The 20,573-nt window shown below is 40.7% G+C and overlaps 2 protein-coding genes across 7 annotated transcripts in view; one reads left to right on the forward strand and one right to left on the reverse strand.

The window, feature by feature from the left end:
• Window positions 1-5,223: 5,223 nt before the first annotated feature.
• On the forward strand, window positions 5,224-17,356 carry LOC139411660 (transmembrane 6 superfamily member 1-like). Of its 4 annotated transcripts, XM_071158274.1 has the most exons (11): window positions 5,255-5,391; window positions 5,597-5,731; window positions 5,956-6,059; window positions 6,494-6,595; window positions 6,932-7,031; window positions 9,415-9,497; window positions 9,705-9,823; window positions 10,269-10,373; window positions 10,726-10,818; window positions 14,124-14,243; window positions 15,707-17,356. In XM_071158274.1, the coding sequence occupies exons 2-11, from the start codon at window positions 5,613-5,615 to the stop codon at window positions 15,899-15,901; spliced, it is 1,140 nt and encodes a 379-aa protein (XP_071014375.1). In that variant the 5' UTR covers window positions 5,255-5,391; window positions 5,597-5,612; the 3' UTR covers window positions 15,902-17,356. The 4 variants fall into 4 exon arrangements, with proteins under 4 accessions (XP_071014378.1, XP_071014375.1, XP_071014376.1 ...); XM_071158277.1 differs by lacking the exon at window positions 6,932-7,031 and having other exon boundaries at window positions 5,224-5,391; window positions 6,494-6,591; XM_071158275.1 differs by lacking the exon at window positions 5,255-5,391 and having other exon boundaries at window positions 5,561-5,731; window positions 6,032-6,059.
• Window positions 17,357-17,430: 74 nt separating this feature from the next.
• The window catches only part of LOC139411667 (hepatoma-derived growth factor-related protein 3-like), a 39,869-nt gene continuing 36,726 nt past the window's right edge, over window positions 17,431-20,573 (reverse strand). For 2 of the 3 annotated variants that reach the window (XM_071158287.1, XM_071158288.1), the window contains exon 7: window positions 17,436-20,086. In XM_071158287.1, coding sequence (XP_071014388.1) covers window positions 20,060-20,086 — 27 coding nt within the window. In that variant the 3' untranslated portion in view covers window positions 17,436-20,059. Of the gene's footprint in view, window positions 20,087-20,573 lie in introns of all 3 variants that reach the window. The other variant, XM_071158286.1, reaches the window with a different exon arrangement.

Raw genomic sequence — 20,573 nt, forward strand, 5'->3', positions numbered from 1 at the left:
GTTCCTGTCTGTCGGCCCACATATTCTCATCCACATCACACTGGATATTTTCCCTTCCAATGCAACGTGGAAAGAATCTTTTGGAATGCCTTATCCATCCTCTGCAGGCGTCTACTGTGATGTCCTCACATGCTGCATCCATTGCAGCCAGCAGGGTCATCTGTGTGTGTGGCTGACGATCGTACACCTTCCACCTCCACGCTGAAAATAACTCCTCAATTGGGTTAAGGAATGGTGAATAAGGTGGGAAGAATTCTATGAGCATCCTCGGGTGGGTCACAAACCATTGCCTTATGATGTTTGATCGATGGAAACTCACATTATCACAAATGACCACATACTTTGGCAAATCCTCTCTAAACAGACGCCTCTCATCATCAGGGATGAGAGCCCTGTAGAGAGTCTCTAAAAAGTTGAGTAGATGCTGGGTGTTGTATGGCCCTATAAGGGGGATATGGGTTAGGACACCATGCTCCAAAATAGCAGCACACATGGTGATATTTCCTCCCCGTTGGCCTGGCAAATCCACAGTAGCTCTGTGACCGATGATATTCCGACCCCGCCTTCTGCATTTGGTCAGGTTGAAGCCAGCCTCATCCACGTTTACAAAGTTGTGAGAGGGTTCACTTGATTCCAACTCCATTATACGCTATATCCCAGAACACACAGTTTAATTTGTTTTGGTAAGGAAGAGTGACATAAAATGTACATATATTGCATGTTCCTTCCACAGCAATGGAAATGTGTGCAGTTTATGCTTACTGTACTATGTATCACTATAAAATGTTGCTGTAAAGTAGTTACATAGATATATGTTTTACCTGTACATACTGGTACCGTAGCTCCTTAACTCTGTCCTCATTCCTTTGGAATGGTACACGGTACAGCTGTTTCATTCTCATCTGGTTTCTATGCAGCACCCTGTCGATGGTTGAGATGCTAACCGTATGGATGTTTTCAAAGACATCGTTGTCTTCTATAATGGTTCTTTGTATTTCCCTGAGTCTCATGGCATTGTTTGCTCGGACCATGGTGCAAATAGCCTCCTCCTGTTGAGGTGTGAAAAGGCATCCTCTGCCACCAGTTTGAGGTAATCTTGCAGTCCTATGTGGGGAAAAATGCAGTGATGCATCGCACACTTTCACATAGACAAAAACTATGCGAACACACATTTTACTGTAAAACATACAGGTGGGTGCATGTAAGGTGCAGTATGTATCTGTATAGAGTATATTTCTGTATGCTGTGAAATACAAGTGGACTACTGTAATATGAAGCATTGTAGGAAGTATACAGTATACTCATTATATACAGTAACAGTGCACTGTACATTGGTGGACAGACCTGTTCTCTCTTCTAAACGTTTGAACTATTGAGGACACGGTTGATCTCCCAATATTCGGCTGCACCCTTCGACCCGCCTCAGCCATTGTAAGGCCATGATTGACAACATGGTCTACAATAGTGGCCCTTATGTCATCAGATATGCGCCTATGTCCTCTTCTGCCTCTTCCTCTGTTTGCCTTCCACCACGCATCCTTGCTCCTCTTCTTCCTCCTCTTGGCTGTTGACCCTGTTCATTTCCTGGTCCATCCATTATTGGAAAATTGCAACTCTGTGTTGTGGTCTGTCTATATATTCTTGCCAATTGATTCTTCATGAGATGCACCTTTGAGAAATTCAGACAACTGGTTGATTGTTGGTTGAACTAACACTTTACATTCGTTCATGAGTGAGGGTCAATTTCACCTGCACGATTCATCAATTCAGGTTTTTGTACAAAAGGTCTAATAGAAATGTGTAAAACTATGCTTGACAGTTTATGACAAATAGTTCAACAATTTTGCATGTAATGGCTTATGCAAGGAACTAATGCCTAGATGTTTTGAGGGGTAAGACTATTCAACAGAGAACCATCTAGTATATTTTGATCAACATGACATGAGCAATTGATAATGTGGAAAAAAGCTGACACTTGTACATTATCAATTGCAATTTGTTCAAAGGAATAAGACATTGCTTTAATGATGTGCACAAGTGACTAGATGATTTGGAATTTGTACAAGGAGTATCAAGAATTGCACTTTTGATCTAAGAAATGCACCAAAGCGACTGAGAAAAACTGTAATAAGCGTTAGGCTTCAGCTGGCCACCTGCTTGAAAGGATAGTCTCTGAAAGAAGTAGTCCTTTAGTCGCCTCAACAGATTGTAAAGAATAATGCTCTAACAGACTCACATAGTTTATTTTCATTTCAACCATTTGATGTCTGATGTACTAAGTGCCTTGCTAAAGATCGATGTAAAATGATTCACTTGACCCCTTCTTATTACAGCTCTCTGTCCATAGTCGCAGGAAGTAGGGATGCTGAGGGTGTTGCAGCTCCCCCTGAAAAATCGGAATATATATATATATATATATATATATATATATATATAAATGTAATATTAATCTCTCTCTCTCTCTCTCTCTCTCTCGCTATATATATATATATAGATAGATAGATAGATAGATAGATAGATAGATAGATACATAAAGGCGGAGATACTTATGATAATTACCGCTAGATAGATAGATAGATAGATAGATAGATAGATAGATAGATAGATAGATAGATAGATAGATACATAAAGGCGGAGATCCTTATGATAATTACCGCTAGATAGATAGATAGATAGATAGATAGATAGATAGATAGATAGATAGATAGATAGATGAATACATAAAGGCGGAGATCCTTATGATAATTACCGCCAATCTCCAAGTTATCTTGCCTAGCCAAGGTACGAGAATCCCTGACCAACTCCCCGCTACAAACTTTTTTAACATCTCACTCTATTCTAAATATGCACTAGTCTGGTTTTAGAGCTGGGCATAGAACTGTTTCAGCTACTATGCTTGTTTTAGATGATGGGATTGCCTAGATCATAAAAAACATTGTGCTGCCTGATTTATAGACCTTTCTAAGGCATTCAACACCGTTGACCATTCCCTACTCATTCAAAAACTGTCAGAAATGGACCTGGACAATAAGTATTTCAAATGGTTTAAGAGCGATCTGACAGACAGGACACAATGCTTTGTGATGGTGTCAAGTCTCATTTTCTCAATATTACGAAAGGTGAACAGCAGGGGTCTGTATTGGGACCTGTCCTTTTTAATGTTTATATAAATAATATTGGTCTATGTATTAAATCTTGTAATATTCATCTGTATGCAGACAATATGGTTATGTATGCCATTGCACCGACTGTTGACCAAGCAATGTTAGAGCTGCAATCTGATTTAGTTGCATTACAGAAAGCCCTTGTTGATTTAAAACTTGAACTTAATGCAGACAAAACTAAATATATGTTGTTCTTTAATTCACTGAAAAATGTCTCAGATCGGCTACATATTCACTCATTGGATGGCTCTCTCTTCAAGCAGGTTCCCGCCTATAACTATCTGGGCTTTGGATTTATAAAGATGTAACTTTTAAAAACATACTGAGGTTAGTTAAAAAGCTAAGATTTAAAGTGGGCTTATTTTTTAGAAATAGATCTTGCCTCTTCATGAACAGCAGGAAGCAGATTGTACAGTCAACTTTCCTGACAGTTCTTGAGTATGTTGACACCATTTACCTGATTGCAGCAGCCACTACTCTTAGTCTTAAACCTTTGGATGCCGTCTACCATATCTCCCTTCACTTTATTACAGGTGACAGTTTTAATACTTATCACTCCATCCTTTATCAGAAGGTCGTCTAGACCTCACTAGAATCCCGTAGATCACTTCATTACTCCCTTCTTGTTTACAAAGCTCTGCTTCACAAGCTTCCAACCTACCTCACTTTCCTGTTGAAATATAAAAATATGAGATACCAAACCCATTTGCAACTCGAGGTCTCACTTGTCTCCACTAAGTTTGGTAAATCTGCCTTTAATTTGAATGCACCACAGTTATGGAATAACTTACAAAACAAATTCCACCTGGATTCCCTGGTACCAATAGGGCAGTTTAAAAGTTTGTTGTTAAATGAGTTCGCTGAAGTGTGCAATTGTTTCAATTGACTATTATAACTTGTTGTAATAACCTGATGTCATGTATTTATCTGTCTTGTAGTTTATTTTTTTATCTTTTGTTGTTGTGTTGATGGATTTATTTGTCCTCAGGGCACCATTCCAAATGAGACACTGGTCTCAATTGGGCTCTCCTGATTAAATACAAGTTTTTTTTTAATTGTAGGCCATGGAAATATGTTGTCTGATGGATTTATATTGCACTACATAGAGTAGGCCAATGGCATTTAAATAGCCTAAATTCAAGATGGCCATATAGCTCATCATCACTTTGCTCAGTGGTTACTCCACCACCAACTGAAATTTGCTCTTCCAGGACCAGGGTACAAGCATTGCTAATAAATCACTAGCTTGCTATTCAGTGGAGTGGCTGTGTGGTCCCAAATCTGGGATTAAGGGGCTCTTTTCCAAGTTTAAAATGATAAACATTCAACATTGGCCATGCTGTCAATGAATCATGATTTGTGCCGCGTACAAAACAAGAGTTAACTTGGAACTGCGAAAACTTGACTTCAATGAATTAAAAAAACCTGTGAAATCGTGAATAAATGAGCTCCGACTGGGAAAATAAATGTTGAACGGTCATCCAACTCGGAATTGTGAATCTGGCCTCTTTCTAGAGCTACGACCTTAAGATCATTGACGTCATCATGATTCAACCGTTTTTTTCAGAGTTCCCAGTTGTTTTGAAAGCATCATAAATTCAGAGAATGCCAGACTTTGATGACAAAATTTGCCCCAGAAGGACCATCGCGCCACCTTCCTGTTCAGGTGAGCACAGCACAACAAGGTGAGTCCAAAAATGTAATGTATGCTGCTGCATACATGATGTAATATGCCAAGGAGATATGTATACTGTAGCTAAGAAAGTAATACTAAGTGTATGTTGTGTAGAAGGTGTTAGTAGCCCATGTGCCTCACTCTAATTATTTGGTCTATTTACCCCTCTTAATTCCGCCTACTGTTCTGACTTGGTGGTGCACATGTGGCCTATAACCTATTTTAGAGAAATATAATCAGAATATTGTAAGAGCTTTCATTGTCTGCTTATATGCCCCCCATTATTTATCCTACGGTTCTGCCTTGGTGTACAGGGAGAACACTGCATCCCACTTTTTTTATTTTGTTTGCCCCAACCAAAATGTACATGATAAAATGCCATTGATCACGTGTCATGTTCAGGGACGTGAACTCCACTTGTGGGATCATGAGTCGACGACAGCAGTCAGAATAGAATTTAGCGCCATAGGAAAGGGGATCTCAATGCTTTGCAGTCTCTTCCTCTCCTTGCTCCCTTCTCTTCATCCATACTGACCTGTGACACATGGATAGGTAAAAGCAGATAACCTAAGCCTAGGTTTCCCGACTTCTGCATTGTTAATTAGGCAGGGAGAGAAGGAAGCCTTATTATACGATTGAGATGCGCACAGGGTGCTGGCATAATAGTAGTACGGCGCAGCACGCGCCCAATAAAAAATGTATTGAGCAACATGTTCTAATGGTTTTTAACATATATAATTTTGTGTTTTATTTTCAGTAACAAATAATTATTTATGCGCGTCGACAGTGTAAATAGAGCAATGCACGCGTCTGCTGGGACGGGAGTTTTTATCTTGTCCTTGACATCAATACCCATTTCATTTTTCTTCAACTCTCTGATCTACACTAACAGGTGAGTAGGGATATTGTCGATAATATAGTTGTCATGTGTTTTACTGTAGCCGTTAATAAACCTTATAATGCTAGATAGTGGATGATGCTGTAGCCTAGTAGTTTTGTATGCAGTCTTGTATGCAATCTAGTTTAAAAGCATTAGTAATATGTATCCTAGTTGATTTGATTCTTAGCACGTTATTTCTGGTTAGGCCTAATTTATTGAGTATTTTTTATGTCTAGCATTGAGACAGTATTTTTCGCTGGATCTACAACTGTTCTTATCTTGGCTATATCTGCATGCTTTCTATTCAAGAAGAAGGCACCCAAAGACCCTCTATTCTATGGTGAGAGTTTACACTGTTTTCCTCTACATTCACCAGTGTTTTCCCATGCAGGTATTCTCTATTTTAACTAAGACTTGTAGGTTTAGGCTAGTTTTTATATACATACAGTATATCCAAAGTGACTTACATGCATGCATACATTTTGATATGGGAGGCCCCAGTGGGAATGGAAAAGCGACGATCCTGGACCTGGTGTTACAAGCGCTCTGCTCTACCAACTGAGCCACAACGGGCTCTAACTTCGCTGTTGTACCTGTCTTTGCTACGCACACTAGACCACTCATTTTGCTGATTTTTGAAGGTTTACTTTGCTATGATTTTGTTATGTGTTTGTTAATTGAAGGAACTGATTGTAAGAGCATCTGCTAAATGACTAGAATAACTAAAATAAGTAAAGTAGAACTGTATTATTCAGTGTTCTCTTGTTCTGCCAGTGTTTGCAGTGTATGCATTCCTGAGTGTGGTAAACCTGATCATTGGTCTGGAGCAGGACAGTATCATCGATGGTTTCATCACCTTCTATCTCAAAAATGCAAGTAAACATCCCTGTGGCACACACACGGGCGCATGCACACACACGGACGGACGGACATACATGGACCTAATGGACGCATGTATGGACACACACACACACACACACACACACACACACACACACACACACACACACACACACACACACACACACACACACACACACACACACACACACACACACACACACACACACACACACTACCTACAGTCCATGCCACTGAATACAGAAATGAAAACTGAAAACTGTCCCATGCAATGAAGAACCCAATGAAAGCAGACTTTAACAGTGTTATAGTAATATATCTTTATATCTTTATCATGTTCATTACAGGCAGACCCCTACATTAACACGGCCCATGGACACATGATCTCCTATTGGGATGGATGTGTCCACTATCTCATGTACCTGCACATGGTTGCAGCTATAACCTGGGGGTATGTGCTTTACATTGACTTTATAGCCGTTTAGGAGACACATCCAAAGAAGTTTAGAAAAATAACATTTAAGTGAGTCTGTTAAGACTATATAAGTACGTTTAATGGAATCTGTTAAGACTGTATAAGTAAGTTTAATGGAATCTGTTAAGACTATATAAGTAAGTTTAATGGAATCTGTTAAGACTATATAAGTAAGTTTAATGGAATCTGTTAAGACTATATAAGTAAGTTTAATGGAATCTGTTAAGACTATATAAGTAAGTTTAATGGAGTCTATTAAGACTATATAAGTAAGTTTAATGGAATATGTTAAGACTATATGAGTAAGTTTAATGGAATCTGTTAAGACTGTATAAGTAAGTTCAATGGAGTCTATAAAGGCCATATAGGTAAGGAAGCTAAAACAATCCGTTTTTTATTCATTTAACCAGGCAAGTCAGTTAAGAACAAATTCTTATTTAAAATGACGGCCTAGGAACAGTGGGTTAACTGCCTTGTCCAGCAGCAGAACAACAGATTTTTACCTTGTCAGCTCGGGGATTCGATCTAGCAACCTTTCAGTTACTGGCCTAATGCTCTAACCACTAGGCTACCTGCTGGTTACTGGCCTAATGCTCTAACCACTAGGCTACCTGCTGGTTACTGGCCTAATGCTCTAACCACTAGGCTACCTGCTGGTTACTGGCCTAATGCTCTAACCACTAGGCTACCTGCTGGTTACTGGCCTAATGCTCTAACCACTAGGCTACCTGCTGGTTACTGGCCTAATGCTCTAACCACTAGACTACCTGCTGGTTACTGTCCCAACACTCTAACCACTAGGCTACCTGCTGGTTACTGGCCTAATGCTCTAACCACTAGGCTACCTGCTGGTTACTGGCCTAATGCTCTAACCACTAGGCTACCTGCTGGTTACTGGCCTAACGCTCTAACCACTAGGCTACCTGCTGGTTACTGGCCTAATGCTCTAACCACTAGACTACCTGCTGGTTACTGGCCTAATGCTCTAACCACTAGGCTACCTGCTGGTTACTGGCCCAACGCTCTAACCACTAGGCTACCTGCTGGTTACTGGCCTAATGCTCTAACCACTAGGCTACCTGCTGGTTACTGGCCTAATGCTCTAACCACTAGACTACCTGCTGGTTACTGTCCTAATGCTCTAACCACTAGGCTACCTGCTGGTTACTGGCCTAATGCTCTAACCACTAGGCTACCTGCTGGTTACTGTCCCAACACTCTAACCACTAGGCTACCTGTTGCCCTACATATATTTACATTGATAGTAACTACCACTCAACTGTATTTATCTGGGGGTAATAACTCCTAAATAAGTCATTATTAGGTTGTCTCAGCCTTTGGCTCATATACCACAAACCCCTGAGGTGCTTTATTGCTATTATAAACTGGTTACCAACGTAATTAGAGCAGTCAAAATAATTGTTTTGTCATACCTGTGGTATTCGGTCTGATATGCCACTGCTGTCAGCCAATCAGCATTCAGGGCTCGACCCAACCCAGTTTGTAAAAAGTATTTAAAGGTAAGGAAGCTGAAACAATCATACATTTACATTGATAGCAAATACCACTGAACTGTACATATCTGTGTGTAATAACTCCTTAATAAGTCCTTATTATGAGGTTGTCTCAGCCTGTAGCTCATGCTCACATTAACAGACATAACCCATGTCAGTATCAGACATGATGACTTGGGGTGCCATATTATACACAGTGAGCTCCACAAGTTTTGGGACATTTTACTAATTTGCTGTTGTTTTGGCTCTGTACTCCAGCACTTTGTATTGGAAATGATAGGTTAAAGTGCATACTGCTAGCTTTCATTTTAGGGTATTTTCATCCATATTGGGGGAATTGTTTAGAAATTAAATGACATTTTGTACATAGTCCCCCGACATTAGGGGACCAAATGTGTTGGGACAAGTTAACTTTTGGTCCCATATTTATAGCATGTAATGACTACATCAAGCTTGTGACTCTACACATTTGTTGGATGCATTTGCTCTTTGTTTTTTGTTGTGTTTCAGATTATTTTGTGCCCAATATAAATTAATGGTAAATCATGTATTGTATTAATTTTGGAGTCACTTTTATTGTAAATAAGAATAGAAGTATATTTTTACATGAATGTGGATGCTACCCTGATTACGGATAATCCTGAATGAATGGTAAAAAATGATGAGTGAGAAAGTGATATAGTGTAGTGCACTAATTCTGACCAGAGCTCATAGAGGTCCTAGTTATGGGCTACAACAAGGAGCCACAGTAATGATGTGTGATGTCTGTGTTGTGTGTGTTGTGTGTGTTGTGCGTGTTGTGTGTGTTGGGATGTGTGTGTTGTGTGTGTTGCCTGTCTTTGCAGGGCAAGCTACAGAGCCATCGGCCTGTACTGGGTGGGGTCCATTCTCATGCGCGTCATCGTCTACATTCCTGGAAATGTTGTGGGTGGGTACACTCAAACGAATGGATAAAATTAGACCGTTACTTTATTGAACATGCATGGCTGATATGCTTTATCCCTGAACACAATGCAAATCAGTCTCAGCACAGATCTACTGAGATTTACCCCTGTACAGACAGACAGAACATGTATTGTCTATCCTCAGAGAGGAACATTATTTTCACACATGCTTTTTGATCTCTCCCCACCAGGGAAGTATGGTACCCAGCTGAGCCCCCTGTTCCTGGTCCACATGCTCTACGTCGTAGTTTCGGTGTGGGCCTGCTTCCGCGTCTTCAGCCAGTCCACCACCAGACAGGCTCGGACAATGGTAAGAGCCCAATCCTTCAGGGTCAAAGGTCATACAATATTGCATTGTAACCCGATGCTATAATGCAACACTGCAAGGGACATAGTCACTCTCCATTTATCAGTAACAAGCCTACTTGTTTACATCCACCATGATTGACCACCAGGGAATTTGGTTAAAGATGCCAAAGTAAAAATAGATGTTCCCAGATATTATTAGACAATTCAATGGGAATTGGCTCCTCTTGCAGAGGCCAAGTGTTTTTGACTAAATGTTTTCATGTCAATCTGAAGCATTTCAATCTGAAGCAATTTTTTATTTTATTTTGTTCACTCAATCCTGCAAAGCTTTTTTTGGTGTGCACACATCGAGCTACAAATCCTGACTTGAGCAATATCACTATCCATTAAAACAGAGAGACATTGCTGATGTTGGTGTATTTTTCTCTCTCTATTTTTTCTGTCAGAGTATCAATGAGGCCCAGAGGACTACGCTATTGGAGAGGCCCCTAGACTTTCTGTTTGTCATCTACCTTGTCCCTGCTACATTTTTCTGTGTCTTCAGAGGCCTGGTAAGAACCACAGAGACATTGCCAAACTACAGATGCCAGCCAGTTGTACTTCTAATGGATCTATGCGTTACCATGGCGGCTGCCATGTCCCCCTCGCAAAAGAGGGTTAAATAAAGGTTAAATGGTTAAATAAAGGTTAAATGGTTAAATAAAGGTAAAAACTACCTGAGAAGGATGATGAATGAAAATGTTAGAGCATGGTACTGAATGTCACTCTGAGCTGAATCAAAGCCTCTGTTACAAAAGGACCTCATCATTATAGTTATACTCATTGCTGAAGAAAGGTTTGAGGCCCATTTAACTGTTTACAACTGGGTCTGATGTAACACTCATTGAACAGTGTCTGGCCTAGGTGGCCCTGGACTGCCCGACAGAGTGGTGTCAGGAGTACACACAGCTATATGAACCTTACCTGAAGGACCCCTCGTCTTATCCTAAAATACAGGTAAGTAATGGAAAGGCCAAGCCATGGAGCACACTGTTATATGGATGATGGACTCATACGTTTGTCATGTCTAAAATAGAGGTGATCTTTTCCTCTCACTAAAACAGCTGTAAACCAAACACAGCACCACATTCTAAATAATGGAAGCTTTTGATACTTTAACTCTTGATTGCATTTGCATGTGGTGCGTGTCGCTCGCTGTTTAATACTAAATGTCTTGTTAAACTTAAGTTTTTCCTCACGGAAATGTTTCAAGAAAAGTTCAAATGTATTTTCACTTATGGGAGTTAGCTAACAAAGCAGGGGTCTTAGCAAGAGAAATATAGCACCGTCTAATCATTAGATCGGATGAGACAGTGTCAACCTTTACATACATATGGGATGGAGGCCTGCTGATTTCTCATAATGCTTTAGTAGGATCTACACAGCAGATAGACTAGCACATAGAATATATAAACAGCTGGACTTTAGATCACTTAGTAATAGGGCATGGAAATATCTCAACAGTTTTGAGGGTTTAGGGATGAACCATCCCTTTAAAAGGGTTTAGGGAAGAACCATCCCTTTAAGAGGGTCCAGGTAATTATAAATATGAGTAACTGCATACTTGGAGTGTGTCTGAAAGTGGGCGTTGCAAAAGAAGTGGGTGGATTAACAGTGATGGGTGTAACATCAGTAGGTGGATTAACAGCGATGGGTGTAACATCATTAGGTGGATTAACAGCGATGGGTGTAACATCAGTAGGTGGATTAACAGCGATGGGTTTAACATCAGTAGGTGGATTAACAGCGATGGGTGTAACATCATTAGGTGGATTAACAGCGATGGGTTTAACATCAGTAGGTGGATTAACAGCGATGGGTGTAACATCATTAGGTGGATTAACAGCGATGGGTGTAACATCAGTAGGTGGATTAACAGCGATGGGTTTAACATCAGTAGGTGGATTAACAGCGATGGGTGTAACATCAGTAGGTGGATTAACAGCGATGGGTGTAACATCAGTAGGTGGATTAACAGCGATGGGTGTAACATCATTAGGTGGATTAACAGCGATGGGTGTAACATCAGTAGGTGGATTAACAGCGATGGGTTTTACATCAGTAGGTGGATTAACAGCGATGGGTGTAACATCAGTAGGTGGATTAACAGCGATGGGTGTAACATCAGTAGGTGGATTAACAGCGATGGGTGTAACATCATTAGGTGGATTAACAGTGATGGGTGTAACATCAGTAGGTGGATTAACAGCGATGGGTTTAACATCAGTAGGTGGATTAACAGCGATGGGTTTAACATTTTTAGGTGGATTAACAGTGATGGGTGTAACATCAGTAGGTGGATTAACAGCGATGGGTGTAACATCATTAGGTGGATTAACAGCGATGGGTTTAACATCAGTAGGTGGATTAACAGCGATGGGTGTAACATCATTAGGTGGATTAACAGTGATGGGTGTAACATCAGTAGGTGGATTAACAGCGATGGGTTTAACATCAGTAGGTGGATTAACAGCGATGGGTTTAACATCATTAGGTGGATTAACAGTGATGGGTGTAACATCAGTAGGTGGATTAACAGCGATGGGTTTAACATCAGTAGGTGGATTAACAGTGATGGGTTTAACATCAGTAGGTGGATTAACAGTGATGGGTTTTACATCAGTAGGTGGATTAACAGTGATGGGTTTAACATCAGTAGGTGGATTAACAGTGATGGGTTTAACATCAGTAGGTGGATTAACAGTGATGGGTTTTACATCAGTAGGTGGATTAACAGTGATGGGTTTAACATCAGTAGGTGGATTAACAGCGATGGGTTTAACATCAGTAGGTGGATTAACAGTGATGGGTTTAACATCAGTAGGTGGATTAACAGTGATGGGTTTTACATCAGTAGGTGGATTAACAGTGATGGGTTTAACATCAGTAGGTGGATTAACAGCGATGGGTTTAACATCAGTAGGTGGATTAACAGCGATGAGTTTAACATCAGTAGGTGGATTAACAGCGATGGGTATAACATCATTAGGTGGATTAACAGTGATGGGTGTAACATCAGTAGGTGGATTAACAGCGATGGGTTTAACATCAGTAGGTGGATTAACAGCGATGGGTTTAACATCAGTAGGTGGATTAACAGCGATGGGTTTAACATCAGTAGGTGGATTAACAGTGATGGGTGTAACATCATTAGGTGGATTAACAGCGATGGGTTTAACATCAGTAGGTGGATTAACAGCGATGGGTGTAACATCAGTAGGTGGATTAACAGTGATGGGTTTAACATCATTAGGTGGATTAACAGCGATGGGTTTAACATCAGTAGGTGGATTAACAGCGATGGGTGTAACATCATTAGGTGGATTAACAGCGATGGGTGTAACATCAGTAGGTGGATTAACAGCGATGGGTGTAACATCAGTAGGTGGATTAACAGTGATGGGTTTAACATCAGTAGGTGGATTAACAGCGATGGGTTTAACATAAGTAGGTGGATTAACAGCGATGGGTTTAACATCAGTAGGTGGATTAACAGCGATGGGTTTAACATCATTAGGTGGATTAACAGCGATGGGTGTAACATCATTAGGTGGATTAACAGCGATGGGTTTAACATAAGTAGGTGGATTAACAGCGATGGGTTTAACATCAGTAGGTGGATTAACAGCGATGGGTTTAACATCAGCGCTCCATTATCGGTTAGACCGGCCATAGCCAGGTGCACCGCGGGTTAGAATAATTAACAGGTTAGAATAATTAACGTAGCAGGTTAGGAGAATTAACGTGGCAGGTTAGGAGAATTAACGTGGCAGGTTAGGAGAATTAACGTGGCAGGTTAGGAGAATGAGATTAAGGTTAGGAAAAGGGTTAGTCTTAGCCAAAATGCTACAGTTATCAACAATCGACTCGTCGTGCCGCCCAATCAGCCACACAAAACGATCTTGAGTGGCAACAAATCTGCCCTATTTGCTGATTCGCTTTTCACACACCCACTTCTATTAATCCTCCCACTTCTGTTCCACGCCCACTTTCAGACACACGCCATGTTTGCAGTTACCCATGACTCAATACTTACCTCAAACTATATAGTAGGACCCCTTTTAACCTCTATAGCTGCGTTTACACAGGCAGCCCAATTCGGATCTATTTTCCACTAATTGTTTTTTTTGACCAATCACATCAAATCTTTTCACATATTTTTCAGAGCTGATCTGATTGGTCAAAAGGCCAATTAGTGGAAAACAGATCAGAATTGTGCTGCCTGTGTAAACGCAGCCTATTATGTCTCTGCTGTGTCCTAGATGATAGTGAACATGCTTTACTCCGGTCCGTACTACATCATTGCGCTCTACGGGCTGCTCGTGCCTGGGTGTGAGTGGATGCCTGACCTCACTCTGGTCCACTCTGGGGCAATAGCACAGGTGAGTGGGGAGCATAGAAATATAACTGGAATGAAATTACTATTTCAAAAGAAGTAGGGTGAAGTTCCCCTTCCTACATGCTGATCTTGGGTCAGTTGTGCATTTTCCCCACTATAGGTCAAAGTTAGGGTTGGGGGAGAGGATCCTAGATCTATACCTAGGGTATATTTCAGCTATACAAATTCCAGTGTTGACCTATATAAATTATGTGAATGACTGTGGCTCTGCACATGGTTAACTCATCTGTATTCCTGTGGTCAAGCTGTCGTATTGCAGAGGCCACACACACACACACACACACACACACACACACACACACACACACACACACACACACACACACACACACACACACAGAGAGAGAGACACATGCGCACACACACACAGTCTGATTAGTGCTATAAATTCCCGGGTTTCTAAGGTACTCTCCCTAACAAGGGCTCAGGGAGCGCTCTGTGTATGGCCAGTATTGATGCATCCCCAAGGACCGGTGATATTTGCTAAAGCAACTGACCCACAGAGTGCAGGCTTTTGTTCCATTATTGTGCTAAACAACACACCTGATTCAACTGATCACACCGTGTCTTGATGAATTGAATCAGCTTTTAGTCACACACAGATAGACATTGGACTGACACATTCTTTCTCAGGTGGATTTACCTTGCTTGCAGACCTATTTCCCTTTGGGTACAATACATTTTGGTTGATTGGTTGGTTGGTCGCTCAAAATGTGTGTATGTGTACCACTTAAAAGTTATTTAAAGATCACATGTGTAGTTGGAAGCAGCAAACGAAACAGTGAGCGGCTGCCATTGCTTTGTTGTGAAGCCAGTAGGCTGTCCTGTGCCATCAGTCCCAAGAGAGACAAAAGCTGGGGCCATCTTTAGACACAGCAGGCACGTTGCCTAGCCAGGCTAAATATAGAGGTTGAGAGAGGCCGAGTGTGTGTACAGACAGACATACAGACAGACAGGCAGACAGACAGACAAGCAGGAAACAGGCAGGTAGACAAGCAGGAAAACAGGCAGACAGACACAGACAAGCAGACAGACAGGCTCAAACATCTTGTTTCAATGCCTCTCCATGCTAGGAATGACAGCAGTAGGCTACAGGGAAATAGGCCCAGTTCAGAGATTGATAGTGGAGAGATATTCCACTCATGATACTGACAGGATATGACAGTGAACAGCTCAGGAGAGTGTAGGTCTATGCTATGGTACAGGGTTCATAGAAGACGTATGGTATGCTTGTACAGTATATAGAAGAAACGTTTCTAAATACCAGATGCGTACCAAGAAATCCAGCTTTTCTAGTGTATCTTCCAGCTTTCATGTTGAGATTGTCAAAGCGGATCCTTCATTTATCTTTCATTCTTTCTCCTCATCTTCTCCCTCTTTCTTTCTACCCCTCCACTTCTTGTTTTTATACTCTCTCTGTCTTATCTTCTCTTCTATCCTCCTCAGGCCCAGTTCTCCCACATCGGTGCATCTCTCCACACGCGGACGCCGTTCTCCTACAGAGTACCAGCTGACAGCCAGATTGTCTTTCTATTAGTCAACGGCGTGTATGCCATCGTACCCCAAGCCCTCTGCTACCGCTGTGTCACTAGCCCTGCCTTCTTCCTCAGAGACCAACAAAATGACAAGAGGACTGACTGAAGGAACAGACTGACCAACTGACTGGCTGGCTGGCTGACCGACTCAGGCCTTGACTACGCAGAAACCAGTCCAAAAGTATCTCTCTGCCTAGCATAACCGCAGAAACCAGTCCAAAAGTATCTCTCTGCCTAGCATAACCGCAGAAACCAGTCCAAAAGTATCTCTCTGCCTAGCATAACCGTAGAAACCAGTCCAAAAGTATCTCTCTGCCTAGCATAACCTCAGAAACCAGTCCAAAAGTATCTCTCTGCCTAGCATAACCGCAGAAACCAGTCCAAAAGTATCTCTCTGCCTAGAATAACTGCAGAAACCAGTCCAAAAGTATCTCTCTGCCTAGCATAACCGCATAAACCAGTCCAAAAGTATCTCTCTGCCTAGCATAACCGCAGAAACCAGTCCAAAAGTATCTCTCTGCCTAGCATAACCACAGAAACCAGTCCAAAAGTATCTCTCTGCCTAGCATAACCGCAGAAACCAGTCCAAAAGTATCTCTCTGCCTAGCATAACCGTAGAAACCAGTCCAAAAGTATCTCTCTGCCTAGCATAACCGCAGAAATCAGTCCAAAAGTATCTCTCTGCCTAGCATAACCGCAGAAACCAGTCCAAAAGTATCTCTCTGCCTAGCATAACCGCAGAAACCAGTCCAAAAGTATCTCTCTGCCTAGCATAACCGCAGAAACCAGTCCAAAAGAATCTCTCTGCCTAGCATAACCGCAGAAACCAGTCCAAAAGTATCTCTCTGCCTAGCATAACCACAGAAACCAGTCCAAAAGTATCTCTCTGCCTAGCATAACCACAGAAACCAGTCCAAAAGTATCTCTCTGCCTAGCATAACCTGGTGGCCAGTCTGTTTCATATTCTGCACTGGCCAACTCTAAGTGTAGTATATTAGTATATTCAATACTCACAACTGTACTCTTTAGTGTACACTACTGTAGTCTCACTGCTGTACTCTACTGACAGCAACACAACAGAGACTTAAAAACAGCATCCAAGCATATCGTGCTCATTCCTTTACATAGAAAGAAAACTTGATACCTTTACTCTTCATTTCTGTTTGTCAGTGACTAGCCTTAGCCTATTATGGAACTGATTTAGGATCAGTTTAGCCTTTTAGATTGCAATGAATAACAATAAATGGACGGGGGGACCTGACCCTAGATCAGCAGCACTCCTACTCTGGGATATGTTATGAATACAGCACTGTTCTAAATGTGTTTTCAGCTAAATTACGTGTATTCTCTCTGGTTCTGTCAAGCATTACAACGTTTACTTTGAAATAAAACAATAGGTTTGTTGTCATAAAATGCTATATGGTGAATCAAAATAGATTGTGTTATGTTTAAAGGTGTTTGGAGAGGATTTAAGGACTAGTTTTGTGGACGCAATATTTGGATATTTGTGTCTAATTTAAGTGTTAAAAACCTGAAATAAATCTTGATTTGTAAAATCTGATTAGTGTTTTCTGGCTCTGTTGGGGCTCTTGCATGTGAGATGTCCGTGTTATCCAAATAATACGTGTTTGCAAACACAGTGCATTCCAATGAGTTTATTCTGTAAAAGTCTTGTTCATAAACAGCAACAGTTTACTTTAAACTACAAACCTTTCAAATGTAAAACATGTTCTAATTCCGAGCATTAACAAAGATTGAAAGGTTTAAATCAAAACATTAAAATGTATGAGTTTACATTTCACACAGTATTATAATCAACTATCATCAAAAAAATAAATAGAATATATTTTTCATAAAGACATAGGAAGGAGAGCAGGCTACTGGCATACCATTGATGGGAGTGTGTAACAGTAAGTTTGGAAGCTGAACCAAGGCAGAAAACACAATTTTCCAGCATGCCAGGCGCCAACTTTACACCAAACACTAAAGCTGCATTCATGACAAGTCGGAAACTCTGAAAATATGACTTGAAAACTCGGAGAAACGAGTTGTGTGCATTCACATGCCTTGAACTCGTTGAGAACGCTGATTCCGTTATCGAGGTAATTTCCTTAGTAGGTGATGTCACTTGTAAATAGTTGGAGGGCAGTTCAAATGTTGTTTTTTTAACTCGGAAGCTTGTATTTCTGAGTTTCCAACATGTCATAAATGCCTCAGGATGAAAACCAATATATCGTCTGAGAAAGGTGCTTGCAAACATGGTTGTGTTATGTCTTTTTTTTCTCATTCACCGCACTGTGGAAGAAGTGTGAATGGAAAAACAGCAGGTATACTGAACAAATATATAAACGCAACATGCAACAATTTCAAAGATTTTACTGAGTTTATATAAACGCAATATGCAACAATTTCAAAGTTTTTACTGAGTTACAGTTCATATAAGGAAATCAGTCAATTTAAATGAATTCATTAGGCCCTAATCTATTGATTTCACATGAGTGGGCAGGGGCGCAGCCATGGGTGGGCCTGGGAGGGCATAGACCCACCCACTTGGGAGCCAGGCCCAGCCAATCAGAATGAGTTTTTCCCCACAAAAGCGTTTTTTTACAGACAGAAATACGCCTCAGTTTCATCAGCTGTCCGGGTGGGTGGTCTCACACGATCCCGCAGGTGAAGAAACTGGATGTGGAGGTCCTGGGCTGGTGTTGTTACACGTGGTCTGCGGTTGTGAGGCTGGTTGGATGTACTGTCAAATTCTCTAAAATGACAGGCTTATGGTAGAGAAACGAACATTCAATTCTCTGGCAACAGCTCTGGTGGACATTCCTGCAGTCAGCATGCCAATTGCACGCTCACTCAAAACTTGCGACATCTGTGGCATTGTGTTGTGTGACAAAACTTTTATTGTCCCTAGCACAAGGAGCACCTGTGTAATGCTAATTTAATCAGCTTCTTGATATGCCACACCTGTCAGGTGGATGGATAATCTTGGCAATGGAGAAATGCTCACTAACAGTGATGTAAACAAATTTGTGCACCAAATTTGAGAGAAATAATGTTTTTGTGCGTATGAAACATTTCTGGGATCTTTTATTTCAGCTCATCATGAAACATTTTACATGTTGCGGTTACCTTTTTTTTCAGTATAATTGAAAATGTTAAGAAAATAACTAGGTAGTTGTGTACAACAGTTGAGCATGCCACTATAGAAAGCTTTTAAAATATACCATAACCCATTCTACTGACACAGGTTAAAACCGATTCATCACTTCCCATAGAAAGATGAAGGCAGCGTAGTGCACAAAAGCATGTAGGTGGTAAGATTCCATTTGGGATGCGGACGAGTAGTTAGCTAGATCAGTCAGGTAGAATACTGGCCCTATACTCTACAACCAAAGTCAAATATATAGATAGAGAGTTAGAGAGTCGGTTTGTGCACAACACTTCGTACATTTATCTATGTATTTTCCCATTCATCTTTTACGGTTACATAAAAGAGCAACATACAGTGCTGAGTGATATGGATATGTTACACAGTCAGTTTAACACACATTTCAAATTTCCAGTAACTTTCCCCAAATTCTCAGGTTTCCCATGAATTCCAGTCGTATGATCACCGGATTTCCTGCTTATTCCCTACTGATTGCAGGATTATTCCAACCGGGATTTCTGGAAAACTGGAAAGTTTTGAAAATGTACTGACATTTTGCAACCCTAAGCTAGTCCCTCCCCTTAAACCATTGTTTTATAAAAGCAAATCCAAGATACAACTAGTATGATCAGAACACTGCAATACCCAACATATATCAATCATCATAGACCACAAGGGAGTATATTATACTGTATATTCATAGAAGTTTTATCAAACATAGCTAACATGTTTACCTATATGAATCATTGATGGAATCAGATAGTGGAGGCTAAGGGTCAATATAAATATCGATTGATGCTTATTTTACACTGTTTAGATATGAAATGTGGTGTTCTGATTTTTAAAGAGATGGGGACACAAGTGTGTGTGTATGTTGTTTTGAAGCTAGTTACCTTGGCTCTAGTCAAGCCTGGGCGTCTACTGGCTGAAGCAGAGTTGTACAGATTTAGTGATATACTGTAGTAGATGTGTGTTATTTTCTACATAGAGATGGATGTGAATGACCCATTACAGGTAGTGCTAGAGGTGGTGATTATGGGAGTTTGACCATTCCAATATCACGTGACAGCAACATTGAATACCTTCCCTTCCCTCGGCAGGTGTCCACAGCACCTAATGTTCTTCTCTCAGCAACTGGTTCTGGAACAGAGGCATACAAATATTCTAATTGAAAAATATCCTATTAAACAATTAGAATACACATCAGAAACCTAAGTATCTGACAGTGACACAGGACACAATGAAGTGATATAATAATGCTGTTTGAATGATACAAGAGAATCAGAACAGTTATTTTGCTACCATGCCCCCTGGTGTCAGTATTCCTGCATTGAATGAACAATATCTGCAACATTTTCACCTCCATTTTAATCTTTGCTAAATCAAATAAATTAGTAATCAAGTGTTGATCTTGCAACACTATCACTTTGCGGTACCAAGGAAGGAATAAACATACCTGTGACTGAAATGTGTCAGCAATGTCTTGTCAACTAGGGTCAATGTCACCCCAAGCATACAAACAGATCTGGGATCAGGCTACATCCACCATGGTTGGGGTCAATTCAAATTGAAGACAGTCAATTCAAGAAGTAGACTGAAATTCTGACTTAATTGTTGTAAAAATGTT

Source organism: Oncorhynchus clarkii, chromosome 6 (genome assembly GCF_045791955.1).
Source record: "Oncorhynchus clarkii lewisi isolate Uvic-CL-2024 chromosome 6, UVic_Ocla_1.0, whole genome shotgun sequence".
NCBI lineage: Eukaryota > Metazoa > Chordata > Actinopteri > Salmoniformes > Salmonidae > Oncorhynchus > Oncorhynchus clarkii.